Source organism: Bradysia coprophila, unplaced genomic scaffold (genome assembly GCF_014529535.1).
Source record: "Bradysia coprophila strain Holo2 unplaced genomic scaffold, BU_Bcop_v1 contig_348, whole genome shotgun sequence".
NCBI lineage: Eukaryota > Metazoa > Arthropoda > Insecta > Diptera > Sciaridae > Bradysia > Bradysia coprophila.
In genome coordinates this window covers 119,910-144,660 of record NW_023503606.1, presented here as the reverse complement: position 1 = coordinate 144,660, position 24,751 = coordinate 119,910, and the positions used below count along the sequence as shown (strand labels likewise).

General features: G+C 36.3%; 2 protein-coding genes across 4 annotated transcripts; one reads left to right on the top strand and one right to left on the bottom strand.

Moving 5' to 3' along the window:
- Positions 1-735: 735 nt before the first annotated feature.
- LOC119079856 lies at positions 736-6,613 on the bottom strand. 2 transcript variants are annotated; one of them, XM_037187929.1, is made up of 4 exons: positions 6,609-6,613; positions 3,977-4,733; positions 1,024-1,216; positions 736-953 (listed from the first exon to the last, which is right to left on the bottom strand). In XM_037187929.1, coding segments are annotated over exons 1-4 (1,164 nt in total). In that variant the 5' UTR covers positions 6,610-6,613; the 3' UTR covers positions 736-740. The 2 variants fall into 2 exon arrangements, with proteins under 2 accessions (XP_037043824.1, XP_037043823.1); XM_037187928.1 differs by lacking the exon at positions 6,609-6,613 and having other exon boundaries at positions 3,977-4,866.
- Positions 6,614-8,965: 2,352 nt separating this feature from the next.
- LOC119079855 (voltage-dependent calcium channel subunit alpha-2/delta-4) lies at positions 8,966-23,402 on the top strand. 2 transcript variants are annotated; one of them, XM_037187925.1, is made up of 26 exons: positions 8,966-10,267; positions 10,357-10,438; positions 12,074-12,184; positions 12,271-12,493; positions 12,555-12,646; positions 12,927-13,058; positions 13,124-13,288; positions 14,362-14,478; positions 14,548-14,628; positions 14,691-14,802; positions 14,870-15,174; positions 15,245-15,319; positions 15,395-15,541; positions 17,283-17,380; positions 17,452-17,567; positions 17,630-17,675; positions 17,739-18,092; positions 19,541-19,573; positions 20,519-20,623; positions 20,691-20,807; positions 20,866-21,013; positions 21,080-21,189; positions 22,359-22,707; positions 22,770-22,916; positions 22,987-23,143; positions 23,214-23,402. In XM_037187925.1, the coding sequence occupies exons 1-26, from the start codon at positions 10,167-10,169 to the stop codon at positions 23,396-23,398; spliced, it is 3,708 nt and encodes a 1,235-aa protein (XP_037043820.1). In that variant the 5' UTR covers positions 8,966-10,166; the 3' UTR covers positions 23,399-23,402. The 2 variants fall into 2 exon arrangements, with proteins under 2 accessions (XP_037043820.1, XP_037043821.1); XM_037187926.1 differs by lacking the exon at positions 19,541-19,573.
- The last annotated feature ends 1,349 nt before the right edge of the window (positions 23,403-24,751 follow it).

Sequence of the window (24,751 nt, the reverse complement as noted above, 5' to 3'; positions counted from 1 at the left end):
TCACGTCTATTTGAATTTTTCTGACGAATTAGACAATTTTAAGTCAAGGCTGTCATAAATTACCCTCCAAAAATCGCCGATGATGGCTTGTTTATAAGTTGTTCGAAGTTTTGACAAATTGTCTCCTACATTTTTTGTACTGGAGTTGTGAAATATTACTCTTCAGATGCATCGGTACTTATAGCTAAAATTTTAGCCTACATTTGCGTGTCTCGTATTTCATTTTTGATGATACCTTTTCATAAGAATCCTTTTTGGAAATGTGTTAGTTTTAAATAAAAATTAGTTTTGGTTGTAGCCGTTGGACTGGTTCTGAGAAACGTGAGCAGTTTAACGAAATTTTCATAAACTGCTCAGTTTTCTCAGAGCTGCAACCAAATCTATTTTCTTTTCAAAGCTAACTCATTCGTGGTCGTTATTGCGGAAAATGGATTATAGTGGAAAGATATCAAAAAGTAAACTAAAATCCAGTATTCAAAAAACGCCTAAATATATGCCTTTCAGCAAACCATCAACGCCCTTTTCCGCCTTAATCTAGGCTACATATTTGCAAAGGGTTCATCGCTCTTAAGTCTCAAGGTGTTTTGGTGTAAGAGGCAAGCAAACACCCAAAAACATCAATCTTTATATTATAATGTATTATAATGTAGGCTTCCATGGGGAAACTGTAAAATTAGAATTAATATAATCTGCTAATAAGTCAAAACGAGTCTTCGGTCATCTCATTCCGTAAATTGAATTTACTGCTCGGCTAACGTTTTCAACGCCAAACAATTTGAGATGGCCACTTCAGTGATGCTTTTAAACTGTTCAAGATTCAGATCGTGAATTCCACCAGCAGTGAATCCAACTTGAACGTTAAATGTGCTTTTTGCCATTAAAACCATCCGTCGTTCAGATGGTTTCATGAAATACCACGGTAAATTGTACAGGCCATCGTTTATTTTTGATATCTACAAAAAAAGGTGCCATTCTGATGTGTGAAATCTGTTCGACGATGCTATATTTGAAAATTTCTTTTACCTTGTCCAGAATTAAATCATTTACCAAACAGATAGCAAAGAAGAATATATTTGCCATTAAAACACCAAGTGAAAGTATGAAATGTTGTCGTTCCAACAGTAAAATTATGCCACAAATAAATGTTGTGAACAACGAGGTGAATTCCCAAGCGAGAAAAATTGGTGACGACAAATCCGAAAATTTTTCCAATTGACTGCAATTGAAAAAAAGACTTAGATTTTTTTTGGTAGATGCTATTGGCACCCGGGTGCAAATAGACATATTAAGACCATTTGCATACAACTCCAACAAAACAAACGGAAAGCATGTTTTTTAATATAAATAAATTATTAGAAAAAGTTACCGTTTAACTTCAGAAACGTGGGCTTACTGTTTTTAAAAAGTAACGAAGAAAGTAAGACATGACTATAGCCACTTTATTATAGATACGCCAATTGTACTCACACCACCTAACCTACTGGCGAGCCCCTGCTAACGAGCTAAGCTAGAGACTATTTTCCAATTAATGTTAACAATGCATTTGAAAACACTCAACATAGAGGGAACGACAAATCAAAAATGTGCATACGTTTGAAACAGCTGTTTTACCAATACATATCAAATTACAAAATCAGCTGTTTCAAACGTATGCAAATTTTTGACTTGACTTTAACTGTATTTGAGATATTCTATTTAATTGAGTTTATCCCACTAATTGGTTTCACCAAGTTAGTAGTAAATTCAGCACTGAACGAGGAAAAAGGTCGGTGAGAGCAATGGTTTTATTTTCGATGTGACGTTTCAACGTGAACACGAAATATTGTGGGACACATTATCAGCGTCAGATCTAATAGGGTCAACTCTCAAATATCCTTGACTACTAATATTTATTCTAATACGTCTTGTAATACTTCTACAAATCGTACAAAGATTGGTGATGAAGAGAATCGCCGAGATTTTATGTTTACATTCTCCCTCCATAGACATTTTTGTATCTTGATTTAGATATAAAAAGCACACTATTTTCGACTAGAGCACTGCGCCGTTCAGCCGATGGACAGTTGGCGGCTAAAACGTAGCCGACACCCTTCGGCGGCCGGCTAGTATGATATTTATGGCGGCTAGCCGGCGCAGCCGGCTGAATAACAAAATTAAAATACAGTAGAAGAAAAGTGAATACCGTTAGGTTTACTGATTTGGGACTAGTTTTGGATTTCAAATGATTCCACACAAAATTTGTTTAACCAATAAAGGACTAATATTTCACATTCGGAATTTTTGGTAGGCACGCGATCGCCAGCTGAAATGAAATTAATCTAGGTCCTCTTTTGTTAAACACATTTTGTGTGGAATCATTTGGAATCCACAATGAGTCCCAAATCGAAATACCTGATGATATTCAATTTTGTTCTCCTGTATTGCTACAATCAAATCAAATCTCATAGAAGTACGCAAGTCAGAAGTCAGTTACAGAGATATTTGTTTGATATGAATTAGGCGAAACCGCTTCCATTCAAAAAAGGAATCAAACATTCAACAAAGGCTTTAGCTGTTTAAGCTGATCTCACTCGTACTACAACTAAAACACGCGCACGATTTACCATTTCACATGTAGTACATTCATGACTTTATTGTACTGCCCTCTACCAGTCGACAGGTGCGTACACAATTTTGTATGCCAACGAAAAAAATTGCTGAAAAATTCTCCCAAACTGTGTTAAAACCAAAACTTTCGCAAGCCATCTTCCGCCGCCGATTTTTAACACGGCTGAGGTGGCTGAGAAGGGTATTGGCGGCGGTTCCGGCTGATGTGCTTTTTCAACGGCGGCCTCGGCGTGGATGAACGGCGCAGTGCTCTATTTTCGACTCATTTTTCGATTTATTCGTTAATTTTAGAATATAGATCAGACTCGAGATCCATTAAGGTGAAACTCGAAATTTAAAAGTTCACTTATTCAGAAAAGATGTAAGATTTCACATTTCTCTTTTCTACAAGCGTACTCATTTTCCAGTACCAACAGATTTTGTTGGAAAAAATTCGCTCGCTTCGCTCGCGTGTACTAAAAAATAAATGAAAATTAGTTGAAAAAGTTTTTCGATGAAATTTCTTTTTTTCCCTTGATGCTTACCAATATTTTGATTTTGATCGAAACACATTATCGACGTCTGGTGTGCATTGAGCTTAATAAAAGATAGACTTGAACTACGTTCTTCGGATTTACGAGCTTTTTCTGAAAAAAAGTTAAAAAAAAACTTTTAGTGGCTTCAGCCCCCAGCTACGGGCCTGAATATGGTAATAGAAGAATATCCGTAGTAGGTGATGAGTGAGTATGTGTCGGCGTATAAAATGAAAATGAGGCCAATCAGTAAATCGGAAGCTTACAGTGAAACCGACGTGAAAAGGCAGCAAAACTCTCTTAAATAGCCCATCCTAGTTTTCATTCAAGTTTAGTTACGATAGGAAAGACATAAATCCCCTGGAATCGTTCCATTAGCCTTTTCTTTACGTTTTATAAAAATGAAAAATCTTCTCGAATTTGGCCTTATGCTTTACACTTTGTAAAACGGAAACTTCCTTTGGAATTTAGCCCAATCGTTACGTTTAGTGAAAGGGGAAAATCCTCTGTAGTTACGCGCTTTCGTTACGTTCTGTAAGATTAACTACAATCTCGACAGATCAATTAGCGTCTGTTAAAAGGGAAAAGAGTAAAGTTAAAGTCCAGTATTATCCTCATTCGTACAAGAAAAATCCTAAATAATAACGCACAATAGATTATTAGTGTTCCCATTTGTGAAAGGAAAAATACATTTTCGGAGCTTCAAAGAAGTATTTTCGTTTGTTTAAGCCAGACCTCAAAACCGACCTGTTTTTCCAGTGAAATTGTAACGTTTTTCTTATAATTTCCATAACAAAAGCGCGATTTCGGGTGCAAATAGTCTTTATAGTCAGTTCGTTTTCTTTTTTGCAAATCACTCGTTAAATTCACTGCACATGTCGACAATTATTTTGATGTGCTCCTTTATTCCTTCGTCATCCCATTCACAGTCTTCACCAATTTCACCTAATATTTGATCGAATTCTTCGATGGTGTCCATTTCAAAAAATTCTTTTCTAAATTTTCGCTTCAAAGAATCATTGAAATTCTCCACAGCCGTCAAGATCACATCCAAAAACGCCAATAAATGGATGAAAATGACACAATAGATGGACATAACAGCATTGCCGAGTAATGTGCCGTTCACTATGCCCAGTGTTTGAACCACTAAATTTATCAGAAATGATTCCCATATTGCTGCACTGTGAAACGGCACATCAAATGGAAACGGTGGATGATATTTCTCGAGCAGCAGGTCACCAATCGGCAATAAATTGGCAAGGGTAGTGAATAAAATTGTGGTTGCAAGGCCATCGAATGCCAGTAGGTATGTGAAGATTTTCATTATTTTCATGGATTTATGTCCAGCCACGTTCAAGTGATTTGCAGTGAATTGTCGTAACGTTGGATGAAAATGTTGGCCGTTCTTGTGAAGAGCACGACACCACTGAATTATCGCCATAAAATTGTCATGGTTTCTGATCAATTGGATCGGACCGGTGGCTACTGCAACAAATATTACAAGTCCTGCACCAGCAATAATAACGACAGTCAAGTCCGTGTATTGAGTGGCCAAAGTGTAAGCTTGTGAGAATACGAAAAGCGAAAAGAAAAGTTGACAGAATTTCTGATACACTTTAAGGGTTGTGGTTCTTTCTTTCTCTTCCAAAAATAATATAATTCCAGCAGCAGCACAAGCTTTCGTGTAAAAAGACCACAAATTGTCGAAATTGAATGCCATTTTAAGAGCTTGAAAGACAAAACTGACTGAAGGAGTTGTTCGAATGCGGGGTAAGAAATAATTTTTTCTGTAACACATACACGTACTTTAAACACACTTTTTTTCCACTCACTGCATCAGCATTACACATGCTAAATGCACTTGTTACAATTCTCACATTTGTCACCGAAGCCTGAATTCAATTTATACGAGAGGAGTGTCCGAATCGACAAGTGAATAATAAATTGAGGATACGGAGTAAATCATAAGAGACATTTTTCCCGTTTTCTTTCTTGTTGAAATTAGACTGAAGGCTTACTTTTGACATTAGGAGTCCGTTTTTACTGTCTGTACACGGAGCTACCACTACCCACTATTAAAATTCTTTTAGAACTAATCTTGTTCTTCTGGAATTTGAAAGATAGTGGGCAGGGTTCTGTCATGGAAGTCTTGGAACTTACAGAAAGTAAGAAATTATTCAAAAGTTTCCTAAAATCAAAAGAAAGGCTTTTGAGATCCGGAAAAGATGTAGTTCTTCCGGTTTTTTAGGTAAAAATTCTTCGAAGCTTGTGTGGCTCAAAAACCGAAAACTTGCACTTTTCTTACAAAAACGTCTCCAGTTACACGAGCCGTACATGGTCGCGTGGGGTGTCATTAGAAAGATAATCACATGTACTACTGATCCGAATAGGGACTTATTGGTTTAAAAATTCATCCACACTGAAATATGTGCGGTTGAAGTTTTCAACCGAAGACTTCATTTGTTCCTACAGAAGTTTCTCGAGGTACACGAAACGTACATGGTCGGTCGTGTGAGACGTCATTTTCGATAGAAACAGTGAGGTGTGTGACATATCATTTGAAGGAGTGGTATTCGTGGGACAAAAAACCTGACATCTACCTAGCTCAAAATTGGTGTTACTAACACACATTTTAGCCATGTAACACAAAAATGCGATTTTATTGGCACTACTAGGTACCTTTGCTTTGGGCTTATTGAAGAATGGGAAAGACGTACGAACAGCGTGCGTGTACTGTATACATACAGGATCAAAAAAAAAATGGTGCAGAAAGATAAGCCTCGACGTGGTTCGCATTCTTTTTGATCAAACCGGTGATTAATCAGAGTGATTACATCCTCGATTGGGTATGGATTTTCACGTTGTTTAAGTCGACCGACCCTAGTCGGAGAACACCTTATAAAACCATAGTAACGAAGAGTCCACATACTGTGATCGGTCGACGAGGAACTATTTTAAGAGTTGCGTACTGCACACTGTGTACTACTTGACCTTGAATAAAAATATCGACTAGGCTACTATCGAAACTATGCGAAGAAAATGTACATAACGATTTCACTTAGAGATCTATATAGAGTGACATAACGGAATTTTAGAGTGAATACGAAATAGAGCGTGCAGGAAGATGCGGGAAAAGGCAATAAAAACGCATAAGATTCTATTCAGTACAATTAGGCCGTGTGTCACCGCACATTCTATAAAAGAATTAAAAAATTCTCAAATAAGTTGACATTTTTAGTCCGAACATTTCTGACAACAAACTTGATGTAAGCCTACACGTCAAATTTTCCAATTTTCAACAAACTAATCCTCGCCGAGTTAATACTGCAAAATACGAATACGACACACAATTTGTGACTTGGACTTTGCCAAACAAAAACAAATTGACAATATAATAACATTTCAGTTGATCGCTAACAAAAATCGAATACACACAACATTGTCCTACAAGTTCACCACACTAATTTTAACTGAAAGCCAGACTTCCACTTCCAAGGTCTTTAGGCAATATATACCTTGCGCTTTGCTTATTTGTGGGGAACATGCAAAAGTTCATCACAGTAGGCTATTGAACCCACTAAAATCTAATTTTAAATCGCTAGAATAATTCCATAAATCTAAATGTGATACTAAGAAACCACGTGTTTCAATAAGTCCTGGGAGCGATCCTGAAGACATGGACCTAATCTTTTTGGGCTGAACGGCGTACTTTCGTTCACTTTTCCAAGCCCTCTCAAGAAATATCACTAAATAACTAAAGAAATCCAACATTACATCTACATTACACATTACATTACACATTGCACATTACATTACATTACATTGTAATGTAATGTAATGTAATGTAGCGTTACAAACTGCATCTTTGATTTCTGAAGCCAATCGGCGAGATAAAATTTTTTGGTTTGCGAACTTTTAAAGTACTCACAAAAGTTCACCAAAGTGCGCTGCTGAACCCAGAAAAAGTTAAGCCCGACTGTCTAGATTCGCTCCCTGAACCTTGCAATATTACGTAATATTACGTAATATTGCAAGGTTCAGTGAGCGAATCTAGCTACTAATACCCAACTTTTTCTGGGTTCAGCAGCGCACTTTGGTGAACTTTTGTGAGTACTTTAAAAGTTCGCAAACCAAAAAATTTTATCTCGCCGATTGGCTTCAGAAATCAAAGATGCAGTTTGTAACGCTACATTACATTACATTACATTACAATGTAATGTAATGTAATGTGCAATGTGTAATGTAATGTGTAATGTAGATGTAATGTTGGATTTCTTTAGTTATTTAGTGATATTTCTTGAGAGGGCTTGGAAAAGTGAACGAAAGTACGCCGTTCAGCCCAAAAAGATTAGGTCCATGTCTTCAGGATCGCTCCCAGGACTTATTGAAACACGTGGTTTCTTAGTATCACATTTAGATTTATGGAATTATTCTAGCGATTTAAAATTAGATTTTAGTGGGTTCAATAGCCTACTGTGATGAACTTTTGCATGTTCCCCACAAATACGCAAAGCGCAAGGTATATATTGCCTAAAGACCTTGGAAGTGGAAGTCTGGCTTTCAGTTAAAATTAGTGTGGTGAACTTGTAGGACAATGTTGTGTGTATTCGATTTTTGTTAGCGATCAACTGAAATGCTATTATATTGTCAATTTGTTTTTGTTTGGCAAAGTCCAAGTCACAAATTGTGTGTCGTATTCGTATTTTGCAGTATTAACTCGGCGAGGATTAGTTTGTTGAAAATTGGAAAATTTGGCGTGTAGGCTTACATCAAGTTTGTTGTCAGAAATGTTCGGACTAAAAATGTCAACTTATTTGAGAATTTTTTAATTCTTTTAAAGAATGTGCGGTGACACACGGCCTAATTGTACTGAATAGAATCTTATGCGTTTTTATTGCCTTTTCCCGCATCTTCCAGTAGAAACAAACATCATCGAAGTACAAAATATAAAACAAGAGCGAACTGTGCCGATCTTATTTTTGCGTATCACCGCATTGTGTTTGGATAGTTTATTCTATCTTCTTGTTCATGATATAAATATGAATTGAATTGACAACGGCGCCGGACTTCAAGGGGCTACAATGCCCAAGTTCCGACACAACTAATTGCTTCAGAAATCTACAACAAAAAATGTTCCTTAATTTGTCTGAAGTATTTCTTATTCTTCGGTACAAAATCTACTACTTCAATATGCTTATCATCCAGATGGATATATAAGACAAAAACATTTAGTGCTCATCGCTTATTCTTGTCGTCATTGTCGATAGCAGATAACCCGTTTAATTATCGCTTTAGTGGTAATGGACAAATTAATTGCATCTATCCCATCCCCTATATATACAGACGAATCTTTGTATAAAATTGAGTGATTGTATTCAACGAACGTTATGGTAACTTTTTTTAAAAGCTAAATTAGAAAACGGTAGTAGATTGTTGATACGTACGAAGTTTGAAAGAGTGAATCCTCATTCCGAACATTACGTATGCACAGCTCCCCTTCTAAAAAAAATCAATAAATGACTGGGTTCGTACAAAAAAAAAAAGTTGAAACGCATGCGCCAACTTTTGTTTAAACTTTTTGAGCTCGTTTATACGTTGGCTGAACATGTTCGAAAATCAACGATATCGTTAGAATTTGATTGTAAATCAGAAATTGATAATTCGTAAACTGAAAAGTGAAATTAAATTCTCGTAATTTAATCAACATCAATTGATTTAGTAGGAAAATTTGAACAAAAAATGAGCGTTGCGTATAAACGCAGTACGTCCCCAGTTTATGGTCCCATATAAATCTACTCGTACGTAAATCGTACAAAAATGTTTATATAAACTATAAGAAAAAGCTTCAACGTTGTACAAAACGGGAAGGGCCACGCTTGCGTCTCAGCCAATAGAATAAATTTTGTGATTCCTTTACTATGACAATTTTATCAAATTAGTGAAACTAGTTTTCCAGAGTGTAAAAAAATGCAAAAATAATTATTATAAATAGATGTAATTCGCTACGAACAGTTGTTTCTACTACACTCAAAGTTTTGTCAATTTTTTTCAATTCGAATTGTGCAATTTGCTAAACGTTTTATAAATCGTCTCCAACAAAAAAATTTTCGTTTCGAAAACGGCGAAGGAAGAAGAATAAGAATAACACACGAAGCGCTGAATATTATAAAATCAATGTGGATGCAGTTTTGGCCTTGAGTTTGACCCGTTCTTAAATAGTAAAATCGTATTATTTTAATAGTAAAAACATAAACGATCATTCGTTTTACGGAATATCATGTCTAAATCGGAAGTGCTCCATGGTCAATATATAAGCTATACATCGATTGTGTTATTAAACTTGAAATACGATTAAAGGGAAAATGGGAATGGGCCAGAAGAAAACGTATACCACATCATAAACCTACAATATACCTACAATATACAAAAAGCGTATATCTACATATTATATACATAAAACGGAATCCATTAATCATATCGTACGAGTTATATATCCTGTGTGTAATCCTCTCAATATCAAAACTTCCATAATATCAATAAAACTAATCGAAAATTAAAAGCAAACGAAAATTCTATTATTCAATAATAACTAAACCAACAAACAAAAATTCTACTAAAAATTTGTGCGTACAATTTTCGACTAAATATTTTCATTGTCATTTCGGTTATTACATAGATAGCCAACCCCAAAATACTCAAAACAATAAAATAATTAAATGTAATGCAATTTCTGGTGATAATAACTATTGCAAAAATGATAACATTAATTAGAATCTTTGATTGTTACTAGCGTGTGGCCGTGAGCGTGTAAATATTCATTATATATATGTGTGTGTCCGTTCCGTACGTTAATTAAATTAAAATTAAAAAATAAATAAAATTAAATTAAAATCTAAATAAAATTAGTGATTGTGTTGAGGAGCTACGTAGTTAAATATAAATTTTAGTGGGAATTATATATTTTTAGTAAAAATATTTAAGCCAACCACATTTAGTTCAAGTTTTAAGTTTAAGAAGTATAGAAAAGAAAAGAAAATTTCATTCAAAATGAGCCGAAACGTTGCCGTTGTATCCATTTTATTTGTCATTTTTCTGACAACTACAACCCTAGTGATTGGTGATCAAGAGGAAGACATACCACATAATGAGTAAATATGCAAACAATAAAATTTTGTCGACTGTTCCGATTCAAGAACAACATTTTTTTCTCTTCTCTTCTCTTCCGCAACCCGCACAGAGTACGAAATTGGGCACTAAAATTCGGTGTTGATTTATGGGCGTTTGGGAAGCAATTTACAAAACTGAACGACATTAAGAATGTAAGTTTACCATGAATTATGCACTCGTTTTGCTACATTAAAATTCTGTCAATGATACCGAACCGAAGAAAAAACAGTTCTCTCGTTTACACGTTCAATCGGGTTCAAGGATTATTTTTTTTTGCTATATATTTTACGTTACGCTACAAACGTATGCGCGTCCTTCTAGTACACTTTCAGCGTAAAGCGAAATATGGGTCATTCGACAAAATAGAGATATTTTATGGCGTTTCCATTTTATGTAGTCAGTAGTCTTTCATAGAGGGATGAGCGGTACATTCTCTAAGCGGGAGTTCAAGCGGAAGGGTGGTATGTGATGGTCATTTCTTTGATGGTTTTTTCTTGTTTCAATATTTTAATAAGAAACATATTTAAATGAGATTCAGGCTTCTGATTTGAATCCTTTTTATAATTAGGGTCTATTCATTAGAAGAGAAATGAATTTGTGTATGAATTTCTGCAAGTATTTCGCCAGGAATGGCTACATCAATTTATAAGCAACAATTTCAAACTTTTAGAATGTTCATTGATGGTGGACTATAGTGGGATAGATAGGATAGTGAGTATAAGATTGATATGATATGGTAGAACAATGAGAATGGGTGCATCATGACCACCGTTAGTCAGGGCTAATTTTCGCGAATTTGAATTTTTGAAATTTCTTAAAATCTTTTGAAGAACTCCAATCAAGAATTTCATGACTTTTCGAGGATTTTCAAGAATTCAAATTCTTCAAAATAGGTCGTGACGTTGCTAGCAATTCATTCTCCAGCCGCTAAAAGAAACAGAAATTAAAAAAGTGATCGACCTGTTTGTTAGTGCAGTCCAGTGCCTAAGTTCGCGAAATTATTTTCACGAATTTTCTCAAATTTTCGTGAATTTTCCCAAAAGAATTTTGGTGGAAATTTGAGAAAATCGCGAAAATTTGAGAAAATTCGTGAAAATATTTTCGCTAATATAGGCACTGTTGCAGTCAAAGGCACCATTGATATTGGTCCTCACAGCACTGCTCCTACCATGAACACTGAATTGTCAAGTGTCAAATTTTGAGGCTTCAGTGTATAGAAATAGAAAATAAACTTAGTGCCAACTGTGATTTCAACAGCCTAAGAATATTTTCTATGTTCATGCTAGGAGCAGTGCCATGCAGTCACCTATCATTAGTTCAATATTTATCGAATTCCGTCTAAATTTTTGCACAAGTCATTTTTGATGTTCATTGAGTTGATTAAGATCGATGGAGAAGTAAGTTAGTAACAATGAAATGTTTGCGAAATGCCTAGGCAGGCAGACTGCAAGTGATTTTCTACTGAAGCCTTATACCGTTCTGAAGGGAAAATTTTTTCATAATTACAAACTTTGTGCAGAAAAACGTTTTCAAACATAAAATATTCGCAGACACTAATTATAAAGTTGAAAGCACATGACAGCATAATGCTTTCATTTTTTTTATCAAGCTTCAACACTTCAGACATACACTGTAGGAGTGTTACACCGATATAGAGCGAGACATATATTTATAGATAGATCCAATTTTATGTTCATACACGGCGCTAACTGTTTCAATTTCCATCGCGTTTAATGCTATTGATCGAAACATTAAACCAATTAAAAAACTTTTATTTTCATTTTTAGAAATATAAAGATTTAGAAGGCGAAGTTACACGAAAAGATGGCATATTGCTATTACGTGAGCTGGCTACAGAAGTGAAAAACTTTATGGAATTTAAAATGAATGCAGTTATGGTATGGCTTTCGCTTTTTCAAACATTTTTGTTTTGTCGAACGAAAAATTTGTGTCAACCCAAAAAAAAATGTTAATTTATCCACAGAGAATCATGGATTCCGCCGAACAAGCAGCACTATCGGAAGAGTCAAGCCAAAGTCAATCATCGCAAACACGATTCTATGATGCACATAGATTCACAGATTATGCATCCGATGCCAAACATGACAAAGATCTGTTGCTCAAGCCGATGAGGCGATTCGATAAATTATCTGTTAATCTTAGTTTAAGTTCCATATTAGTGCCTTCTGGTGTTGATGACACTAAAGGTATGGTTGACTGCTCCAGATACGACAGATAATTTTCAAAATTTAATTATTCTCCCAACAGACCCAGATTATCAGTCTCAAATCGCTTGGTCGTCTCATTTAGATCCGTTGTTTTCTAATAATTTAGAACGCGATTCTGCACTATCCTGGCAGGTAATGCAAAAGTTATTGGTCCTCTTCCACATAAAACCACATTAAAAATAGCCGGCAAGCCAACCGATATCAATGTGAACCTCAGATCCAATTGTCGATTTTTAGCGAAATGTAAAATAAAGTCGACAATCAGCGAGGCCAATGTCCACTGGTTGCGTACTTTTAAAACGAATTTCACTTAAACAAGTCTTGACGGGTCTGCGGTTCATTTCGCGCAGTACTTTCATTTTCGGACTTTTTATATCTCGCATTTTACATAACATCTCATTACCCATGCCAGTATTATGGATCGAGCCGTGGATTCATGCGACGATTTCCCAGCATTCATGAACCGTTAAACAATGAAAAATCAACTCATGATTTTCGTACCGAAGATTGGTTCATACAGGCCGCATCATCACCGAAAGATATTGTATGACATTTTAGTGATAGTGAATCCGTAACTGTTTTACCTTAACATTGGTACTTCTGTTGCAGATGATTTTACTCGATTCGTCTGGATCCATGTCTGGATCAAGCTTCGAAATAGCCATAGCTACAATTGAAGCCATACTGGACACGTTAAGTGATAATGATTACGTTAATCTGATTGTTTTTTCTGACGTCACACGATCAGCTGTGCCATGTTTCAAGGATAAAATGGTGAGTATGCAATGAATAGTTTTGCATTTACATAAATTTGGAGCTGTGTAGAGCTTACTTCAGCAGAAACTGATCTGTTATTGACAACGACTACAAAAATGCGATGAGCTCTCATCATTGCGATCTTTTATGGTATAATGTACACCAAATCGAATGAAGTAAAAGATTTAGTATCAATCTGTTGAAAATACTTCGATCAAAAGTAGTAATAGATTCGAAACTAATTTTGTCGTCTGTCATAATGTTCAAAAGAAAATAATTGTTTCATGCTACGCGCGCCGAAAACCGTACTCATAATTCATGCACTTCTGTCGACGCCTTCAGCATGTAAAATCCATTAAAATACTCGAATGAAAATTAAAAGTCACTCTTTCCTAGGCTTCTCGTCAGGTCAAAAAAATGCACTAACTCTACTTTTCATCCTTCTATCCCTTGTTATGTAATAGTAGATTATGCGACTCTGCCTTCACTATTTTATCTGCCGAGAACAGATGCATCGAGATAAACAGTTTTGCACTAGAGGGATAAATGCTAGATTGTCGTTCTAGTCAGATGAAGTAGTTTAAATCCTTGTGTGAAACTTTTTGGCCAAAGGTGGTGCTTGCAGGTCGAGCCGAAGGCTTAAAGTGATGCAGAGTGCACTTTACCGTGCATAAGCATGTAAATAACTATTACTAAACGCTACGTGGATAAATGGGACATTATTTCCTGGTGTCATTTGTTTGTTAAGTCGATTAAAATAGCGCATGTGCCTACGAGAGAAATAATGACAAATAGATTCACTTGAGTGGATGGGCCCTAGTATCCTTTTTCCATCATTTCTCCCATAGATACGTAATCTACTGTTAAACCAGTGCGCAGTCCAGGCAGGGCAGCATATCACAGTGTTTAGTGCATTACACAGTCTGAAAACTGAGTTTTCCTAATTTTCTTCAATTCTCTGTTAATTCCTTGGGGGAGGAAATGAAAAGTGTGTCAACAATGTGGTCAAGAATATGTGATTTACCTTCAGAACAGAAAACAAGCTTTATCTTTGGAAAATTAACATTTATCACCTTTCTTACCCCTTACAGGTTCGGGCTACTTCCGATAATATCAAAGAAATTCTGGCTGCTATGAAAGCAGTAAAATGTGAGAATGTGGCAAACTTTACGGCCGGGTTCGAGTATGCATTCGAACTATTACATCGGGTATGTTAACCTTAAAGCGAACGAAAGAATGAATTTACCTAACTTTTCCAATTCATTCTCGATTACTAGTACAACCAGTCCGGTCTCGGAAGCCAATGTAACCAAGCAATAATGTTGATAACCGACGGACTCTCTGAAACGCACAATGAAGTATGTCGAGATGAAATTTGAAAACCTCGAGTCTCTTTGACCATCCCCATTTAAAATTTTAGGTTATTAAGCACTACAATTGGCCACACATGCCTGTTAGAATTTTTACATATCTTATAAATGGTGACTCTAGCAGCCGAGAAAACATGCACAGCATAGCCTGCACAAACAAAGGTTGAACGATTCAAACAGAGAAATTCTTCTGTTGCGACTCTAATTGTCAATTTCGATCTATCTCCAGGTTATTATGTACAAATAAACTCTGAAGAGGAAGCCCGCAGACGTGTTATCGAATATGCTTTGGTAATGGCCAGACCGATGGTCTTATACCAAGCCGATCATCCAATCCACTGGAGTCATGTCTTTGTCGGTGGCTTGTCGCGACCAAATTTCGGCAAACATGGAAATGCTCAACGCTTATTTACCACCGTATCAACGCCCGTTTATGATCGACGCAATACATCTGTCCGAGTTGCTAATCTATTGGGCGTTGTTGGAACTGATGTACCCATTGAGGACATCAAGAAAATGGTTCCGCAATACAAAGTAAGGTTTTTGATTCGGTTGGGTTTGTGGAGCGGCGTGGGATAAAATCCAATATAATTTTTCGTTACAGCTTGGAGTTAACGGGTACTCATTTATCGTAGATAATAATGGTAGAGTTTTGTATCATCCTGATCTTCGTACAGACGTAATTGATAAATTGCAATATGAATGAGAATTCGGTGAATTTAATGGATCTGTTTGTTTTTCTTTTCGTTTGCAGAACGATGAATCCAATTATTTGGAGTCGTTGAAGCCTAAATATAAGTCTACCGATTTAACTGAGGTTGAGTTACCAGAAACTGAGCCGAAGAAGAATAACAATAACATAAGTGATAAGGAGGATGAGAACACGAACTATTTGTTGGATGTAAGTTGCATTAGCAATCAAAATATTTGTTACTTGATTATTGACCTTCGAACTATACAAAGCGTTTGTGATCCTTGAGCTTTTTTCATTAATTGAAAGAATAAGCTTAAAGCTCACATAGTCGAGATTATTATGTCGAAAAAAAGGAAGGACTCTGTACGCGTACGTCTTAAGTTCTTTAAAATTTTTCTTTGTTCCATGTTGTTTGCCTCGAAAAGTTGTGGACCAAATATGTTTCCGGAAAATGGAAAATTGTTTTTCCGCCCGGAAAAACCATTCATACGAAAACAATTAAAGTCGAATATCTCTGAAAATACAATATCTTCTTGAAACGCTTCTTATCTTCTGGAAAGAATGGCTCATTACTGATGTTTCATGGAAGAATCTTTTTTTTTGAATAGTCGGAATGGAGTCGCTGTTAGGGTTCCTCACAACAATAGTCATAGAAAATTCTTTAACTTTGAAGCCATTTTCCCAGGCCATTTCCAATCCAATTTTCATATAAGTGGTGTCATTCGAAATCTACATTCAAGTACTTCTATGTTCAGGAGCCTGAGACATGGCCTGGAAAAGTCATTTTTAAGAATTTTTCTAGATCAATAATAGGTACCGATGGCAACAATGTGTAGATTCTCTATGCTCCCTCGAGGAGTAGGACGACAGATGATGATGAGCTCTATTATCTGGTATACTAGTTCCAGTGCACAGACATTTCGTCCCCATTTCCCCTCTCCATGATTACTGTCCAATGATTATGGAAAGTTCCATATTTGGGATGATATTAACGTCCCTATGAAAATTTGAATTTACTTTTACCAATGATTTTTCGTGTGACATAACCTATTTTATTGGACCCGTTCCCAAATGAAAATATTTTTGGGACTGTTTATGGAGCAACTCATCCAAAATAATGTCGAATCCGGACGTTCCAACTACTTCTTTGTTCTAGACACTAGACTTTTCTTACGTTTTTGCCATTTTTTGGCCTAACATTTGGACTTTGAGCAATTTTGAAGTCACCAGAGGTCAGTTCCTAATAATAAGTGACGTCTTCATGGCCCATTGTCTTCCCTATCCTAAAAACTATATAACTACAGAGTATTTTGACGATTTTTTCAGAATTTGACAGAATTCTGAATGGAACCAGAAAAATCGCCTGAATTCTGGTGACTTCAAACTTGTTAAAGGGCCAAAAAATAGCAAAAAACGAAAGAAATGACTTGTGTCTAGAACAAAGATTCAACATTATTTTGGATGAGTTACTTCATAAACAGTCACAAAACAGGACTGCTGAAGTAAATACTTGACCCAAAATACTTGATTGTAGCTTTCCAATGACACCACTTTTATGAAAAATAAATTGGAAATGGCCAGGGAAAATGACTTTAAAGTTGATGAATTTCCCGGGACACTTTTTAGACATTATCATGAAATATTGGTAATGAGCCAGAACAGAAGAAATTTTTGAAAAAGATGTTATATTTTCGGAGATATTCGACTTTGAAGGTTTTCACATGAATGGCTTTTCCGGGCTGAAAAAACATTTTCCATTTTCCGGATTTTTTTCCACGACTTTTCTTAAAGAACTTAATACGTCCACAATCACATAAGTACCTGGTCTACACAAACGGTTATTAAAACTAGTATTGAATTAAGTTGCGTTGCAACCAATGTAGACTTGTTGCCTGAATGTCCATTGTCCATAAATATCACAACAACAAAAAAATTAATAAATTTTCAGATGAGGCAAGAAATGGTCATGCAAAAAGAAGGTGAAATGGAGTTTACTGTTCTCACCCACTTGGATGACATGAAGAGAGTGTCAATGCGAACTCAACGGTAACACTTCTGAATCGGTTAATTATTTAGCGCACTCTTAATCAATTGTTTTTCTCCTTTTGTTTGTGAAGATATTTTTACGGCCCTATTGAAGGTACACCGTTTACCTTGGCGCTAGCATTACCAGACAAATATGGAATGCATGAACTTAGTTCGCAAGAGGAGATTCGACATTCGCATCAAAATGGTATTTTCGAATTGAATTGGATTTGAGGGGCGGCAATTTTATCAAAAAATATTTCTTTTCAGTTACCGAATATCTAAAAGGCGAGAATTGGCGCGTGCACCCCGATTGGTAAATTGAATTGCTGTCGATTTTTAGTCTCTCATTTTTACCAACAAATTTCTATAATTTCAGGGTGTACTGTGAATACAATAACTTGCATGATTTCGGTAAAGAGCGCGACTCATCCGCCGAATTTCCAGCTGATCAAGAAAACACGACATTCGATACGCCCGAAAAGCAAATTCTGCACTTTTTGGCCAGAGCAGGTAGGCCTCGATGGAAATGGATGAGCGTTCGGCCGAGATCACCGCAACCCCATTACGGTGGCTCGTCGTCCGGCCAAAATCAACATATTCTAAATGCACAGTCACGAAAATCAGAACCATATTACTGTGATCGTGCACTGCTGCAGACACTAGTTCGTGACGCAATGGTGACCGACGGCATGGATCGGCCGTCTCATGCCACGAGAAAGGAGGACAAGCAGTAAGTGTGCAAATTTTATACCGAATATGAATGTGATTCTGTTGTCGTTTCAATATGATTTCGTTTGAAATGCACATTTCTCTTTAGTTTTAATACAATTGCTCAGTATAATGTCGGACGAAACGTGACTGGTTCAACCGATCGAGTGTTGTTTGCATTTTAAGTAGACCGAGATATTAGACTTTTGATGCCCCGATTTCGAACAGCCATGCATATTGTTACATAGCCTAATAAGTCAAGACTAAATCAATGGAATTTCATTTTTCCTATAATTCGCTATAATGTGACATGCCCCGTTCTTGTATTTAACTATTCAGAACGCTACTTACGTTGGCTTACATTAGTCATTCTCAGTTCAGTTTATCGTTGCCCAACGGACACTCAGAGAACATTCAAAAGAATAAAATAATTGTTGAATTTTTTTTTTAAATAGACTTAACAGACCTTCTTTACCAGTACCCTCGTTACGACATCGATTTGGTTCCCCAAAGTAGCTCCTTAGAATTGTTACAAACTGGAGCTACGCAGGTCACTTGTTGTGTTTTATTTTTATGAAAAATAAATGAAATGAAATGAATTGAAGACCATTGTGTCCGAACAACAAACACGCTTCAAATGAAAGTTTCTGCTACCTGTTTCGAACCATGAGATAAAGTGACAAGCATCTTACGATGCTTTAATGCTGTAAATAAACCACATCCCGTCAGGCCGTGGCGACAGTGGCAAAGAGATGACCGATCTGAATGAAGTAGGTCAAACCTTCTTGCATGTACAAGTCTAGTGAATCATAAATGAAATGAAAGTAAACCTTCATACCATTTTCATCATCTGATTTAGTTGAAACACGCTTCAACCACAAGACTTCATGATTGACTGATATGCAAGGGGGCTCTAGTACCTTAAATGTGTCCGTATTCACATGTAAAGTGTTAATTGGTCAACACATTTGTGAACAAAAACAACATACAACCTAACAAATGGTCGATGATAGTGCGACCCCAAGTAGTATAAATGCTGTTTGAACACATATTCATCGATTACTACCTTCCAGAATATTTTACCACTCCAAGCCATATTAGTATTCTACAGACTGCAAATGACAATATGCTGCAAAATCCACCACAACGCGATTTGGAAATTCTGTTATTATATAACCTAAAATGACACATTTATCCGCGTCAGTAGTATAATATGGCTGAGTGTGGTAAAATATGCTCGCATATGGTTTATATTTGATGTTTGCAAGCAATTATTACTACTTCGACTATCATGATGCGACTATCACCATTTTCGATTTTTTTTCCGGTGTATGATCTGCGGAACCAGTCACTTTAATTTGCGTCCCAAACTATTATAACTGAGCCAATTGAAATGTTTTCTTATTCTTTAAACGCAAAATGATTTTAATACTAATACGAGCACATCATATCGCACGTTTCACTCTATAGCCCAATCGCCACCTTGATGGCTCTATTGCACAGGTAAACCTAACAAAAGAAAATTAATTCTTTCGTTTCCATTTATCGCAAAATGCTTGGTCAGAGGAGGTAAAATTCGCACAATGTTTTTGTTTTGTTCCATCAAAAAATAAATAAACCGCAGGCTTACCAAGGATGTAAAATAGGTGTTACCACGAAAACCTTTCATTGATTTCATTGAATCAAACGTATTTTTAGGCTAGACGAATTTGTTGTGTTCGTTTTATCGCAATTTGTCCAGAGAGCTTCTAAAAATTTGCATTTTGTTGAAAAGAGATTTGTGGTCTGTCGTACTTGTTGAGGAGATATATTTATTATATACGGTCAACGCACTGACAGTGCGTTGATACGATAGAATGCCTTGACGATCCTTCAGACGTATTTTTCATATTGAAATAAACATCAGTTATCGACAGCGACGACCAAAATAAACGACAAGTCTGTCTAATGTGCTCTTGCTCTTATATAGCAAAGTGCTTGTTATAAAAAATGAAGTAAAAGATTTCGCAGATTTGTTAGCTCAAAAGCAGTAATAGACCAGATAGTCACATCGCTGACAATCTTGTCGTGTGTGAAAACCTTTTGCAAATAGTGCTTTTATTTAGGTGAGCATAACATGTTCGCCTTTTGCAAATGACCTTTCACAGACGACACAGTCATATAATATGTGGCTCCTGTTTTTGAACGATTTTTAAGTTTGTCGCTAAATCTTTTACTTCATTATTGTGAGACAAATTGCGATTGAATGAAATTTTCGACAATTTAAACAAAATCTCATTGACCCAATCTGGTTATTGGAACTCTCTAATGCTTACCCCGTTTCCCCCCCTTATAAAACAAAATAAATTTCCATTACTTTCACAGGTCGATCATCCATTTATCAAATCGAAGGATTTTGAACCAAATAAATCATTGCCAAAGTCTAACACATTTCAATGTTATTTTCAGCCAAGGCTATCAGATGTTTGGTGTTAAGCTATCGTTCGTTGCCACACGATCGGGTCTGCTAAGATGGGTGGATCATTTACCGGTGAACAAAGATGCAAACGATACGTAAGTTAAACGATGACTTGTTGATGGCATTCATTCAATTCACATTTGAATTTTCCGTCATTGTTAGAACAAACTTTGGTGACGAGAATGCCAAAGCGATTGACATGTCTTGGTATAAACGAGCTGTCGATCAGGATCAGATCGATTCAGAAAGTTTCGTCTTCAGCGTTCCTTTCGATTCGGGGTACGTTTTAATCGAGGTTTGATAGAGATTGTGACTAATCTCGTTCACCAACTTACAGCTACACATCCAAAACTAATGCCACATTGGTGACAGCAGCCCATGCTATTTTTATTGAACACAAGGGACACAAGGCTCCTGCCGCTGTAGTAGGATTACAGTTTCAGCATGATACCCTTGCTAGACATTTTATTAACATTACATCGACAGTGAGTTTATAATGGCTGTCTATTACCGGTGTTAAGGTTCTCCTAACATTTTTTTTAAATTTTCAGTGTACCAGTGGTGCATGTCCGAAAACATGTGCTTCCGATGAGTTAGACTGCTATATGCTTGACAATAATGGTTTTGTAATTATTTCCGAAAATACAGAACACACGGGACGGTAAGCATCTCTACGTCGCACGTGATAGTAATGCTGTCAATAGATAACCAATTTTGTTCTCCTACCTTTATGTGAAGAATGTTTTAATTTGTTCCTAAACCCTGTAGATGATGAGAATCTCTCTCACTTAATCATAATGCATTAAATCCTTTCACTCTGAATACGACTATCGTCTGAGTAATTATCGAATCTGCTACGTCTTTTGATCATGCATTGATTTAAAAGTCTTGTACTTCATTAGTTTCAACATAAATGTTGATATAAGATTACAGTAGCCAGTGCTAATCGCTTATTGTCGTCGGATATGTCGATAACAGATGGTATAAGTAAATAACTTTTAGGATATCGTCTTTCGATTCGTTGGAAGTGACGCATAAGGACAGTCACGGTATTAAGACGTAGCAAGAGTATCACAGTCGAGATCTCAGTTTTTATATCGAAGACCTTTTCAAGGATGACCAACTATATATGACACTAATACAGCTCTATTCCTAGCATGAGCAACACAGGAAACATTCGAAGACTTATGCAATCAAAATAGACCTAGCATTTCTCTCGTAAAGACAGAAGCACAGCACTGCTACTAGCACGAACATAGAAAATATTCGGAGGCTGATGAAATCGCCTCCAAATTTGACACTTGTCAATTCAGTGTTCATGCTAGTAGCAGGGCTGTGACAGAAGTCATGATCTCTATAGGTGTGTATAAAAAGAAACAACACATGCAATCCTACACGTCTAATTGAAAATTTGGAGGCTTTTCGACGTTGGAAAAATCAGTGTTTGTGGTAGACTCTGACTAACTAAAAGCAAGAACACTCAATGTGAGTTGTCAAATTTGGAGTCTTTTTTACTCAACCAAAATTGCATGAGTTAAGTGTTTTAACACAAACCAAGAGAACATGCCTCCTGTATGTAGGACAGAAACGAAACGCAGAGTCGTTAGAGTCATTAGACTCCAAATTACTTCTGTGTTGGTGCTTGGAAGCTACAGTACAGTTCTACAATTTAAAATTTTTACCTAAGTTCGTTCACCAGTTTTATTTTCGAAAACAGAATTTCTTAGAAACGTTCGTCGAACAAAAGTTATAAATTTCCAAATGGGAAAAACGTCATCAATTTATTCACAAGAACGTCGATAACGTTCTACATTTGTATGTTCCCGGCAGGTTCTTTGGCAACATCGATGGAACAATAATGGATAGTCTCGTTCAGGATCGAATTTATAGACGAGTGGCTTTGATGGACTACCAGGGTCTTTGCTCCGGTGAAAATAGTCCATACAGTAGTGCAAACAGAATGAAACCCATACAGGCAATGTCATGGCTTCTAAAATACTTTTTAACGTACACAATGACTTGGTTGTCGACCATTCCGACTCCAGTGGCTTCCTGGGCACATTATGTATCCGAAAATTATGGAGACAAAGATCTCGACGATGTGGATGAGTCTAATTATTCAGAAGATGATTACGATGAAGAGCCTAATGTTGACATTGACTTTACGACACAGGAAACGGTTAGTGATATTGAAAGGTGTTGTGGGTACCTGGTTTGATTAAAAACTTTCGAATGCTTTAGGAGAGCGTAACAATGAAACCAAAATCAGTTCAGCCACCACCGACTCCAAGAGTTACTACGAATCAGCATAACTCAAGACCTTGTGACCTAAAAACTGATTTGTATATTTTGCAACCAGAAAGACTTAATTCCAGTACACCCTTGAAGGTATTGTTGGTCTTATTTCGGCTCAATTCACTCTGTTGAATCAATTTTTTATAAAAAAATATTATTTTAGGGAAAACTAACGAATTGTCATTCATCTGGATGCGAACGTCCATTCAGCGTTCAGAAAATACCCCACAGCAACTTGATACTTTTAGTTGTGGATACCTTATGTCCATGTGGTTCGAAACAATTGGACATAACGGCACATGAGGTTCCCGGCAGTGCTGGTAAGATTGCATTTCTCTCTTCAATATTTTGAGATTGGTCGTTTAACAAACAATTAATGTACACCCTAAGGTGCGTGCGGTTCTCGACGTATACGCAAGGAGATGTTACCGCGACGCAGGCCCGCAAAATGCATCAATTATCATCCCGAGGAAATTGAGATTCATCAATGCGGTCGCTCAACAGTTGTAATCTATAACATGACAATAATTTCGCTATTGTGCATATTGACTCGATTATGTGCAATAATTTATTAAAACATAAAACAAACAACCAGTTAATTTTTGTTATTTTAATTATGTTAACAAAATGAATGAAAAACAAAACAATGATGATGATGAAGAAATCGTTTCCATGCAAAATTTCAAAAACAAAACAAAAATTTCGGAAATAAAAATTAAGAGAAAAATTTCAAAATTTCGTTTTTTTTCTCGATATTAGTCGACCTATTCCGAGCATTAGTCACCCAAATCAGCTGTAGCAAGTATTTCATCAGTCTATTAAACAGAATCTTTTACTTCTTTTGATCTAAGTACTTTGAACGAGTTGGTAGGAAATCTTTTACTTCATTTGTTTTGACAACGATTTTTCTATATAAGAGACCATATTAGCCTCAGCGAATGGTTTCTTTCCGCAGTTATAGACGATAACAGATGAATCGATAACACATGTATGAACCGTAAATGGCGTTAGTAGCTACCACATTCGTCCAAAATTACAAAAGGTAGGTAACGTCAGACTTCTGACGCTAAATGCAAAGATGGCAAAACTAACGCTAATCGCTAAATGTTTGAATGGTGGACTGTTATCTAAGAAATAATTAAATTTTAATTCAACAGATTTTGACCAGACACAATGCCAGAGTGTAGCGCATAATCCCAAGTAGCATTTCATAACCGCGGTTGGAAAATGACTTATTCGTTGCAAACTTTTTCGTTGTCCAACGGTTATGTAACGAATAAGTTATGCACAAAATAACTTATTCGTTATATAACCGTTTCACAACTAATTCGTTATCATTCAATTTTTAACGAATTAGTGGTGCAACCGTTAATAAACGAATAAGTGAATAGATAATTTTTGCAAAAAACTTATTCGTCAATTAACCGTTATGCAACCAATAAGTTGAGGAAATCTCTTTCACTAATTCGTCGTAAAACGGTTGAGCAACTAATCCATTTGCAAATTTGCGTCAGTTGGAATCAAGATGTCATGCTAAAAAGTTCTTCTTCTTCTTCTTTTTCAGCCTGTTTCTATCCACTGCTGGATGTAGGCCTCTCCAACTTCTTTCCATTTCGTACGATCCATTGCCATTTGCTGCCAGTTTGTACCTGCAATATTCTTAATTCCGTTTGTCCATCTCTCTGGTGGTCTACCTATAGCTCGTCTTTTATATGGTCGCCAGTTCATGATCTTTTTGGTCCAACGTTCGTCTGTCCTTCTTGCAATATGTCCCGCCCAGCTCCATTTCAGAGATGCTATTCTTTCCATGACATCAACGACCTTGGTTTGTTGTCGAATCCATTGATTCGTCATTCTGTCTCTGAGTGTTATTCCAAGCATACTCCGTTCCATGGCTCTTTGTGTCACTCTCAATTTATCTTCGGATG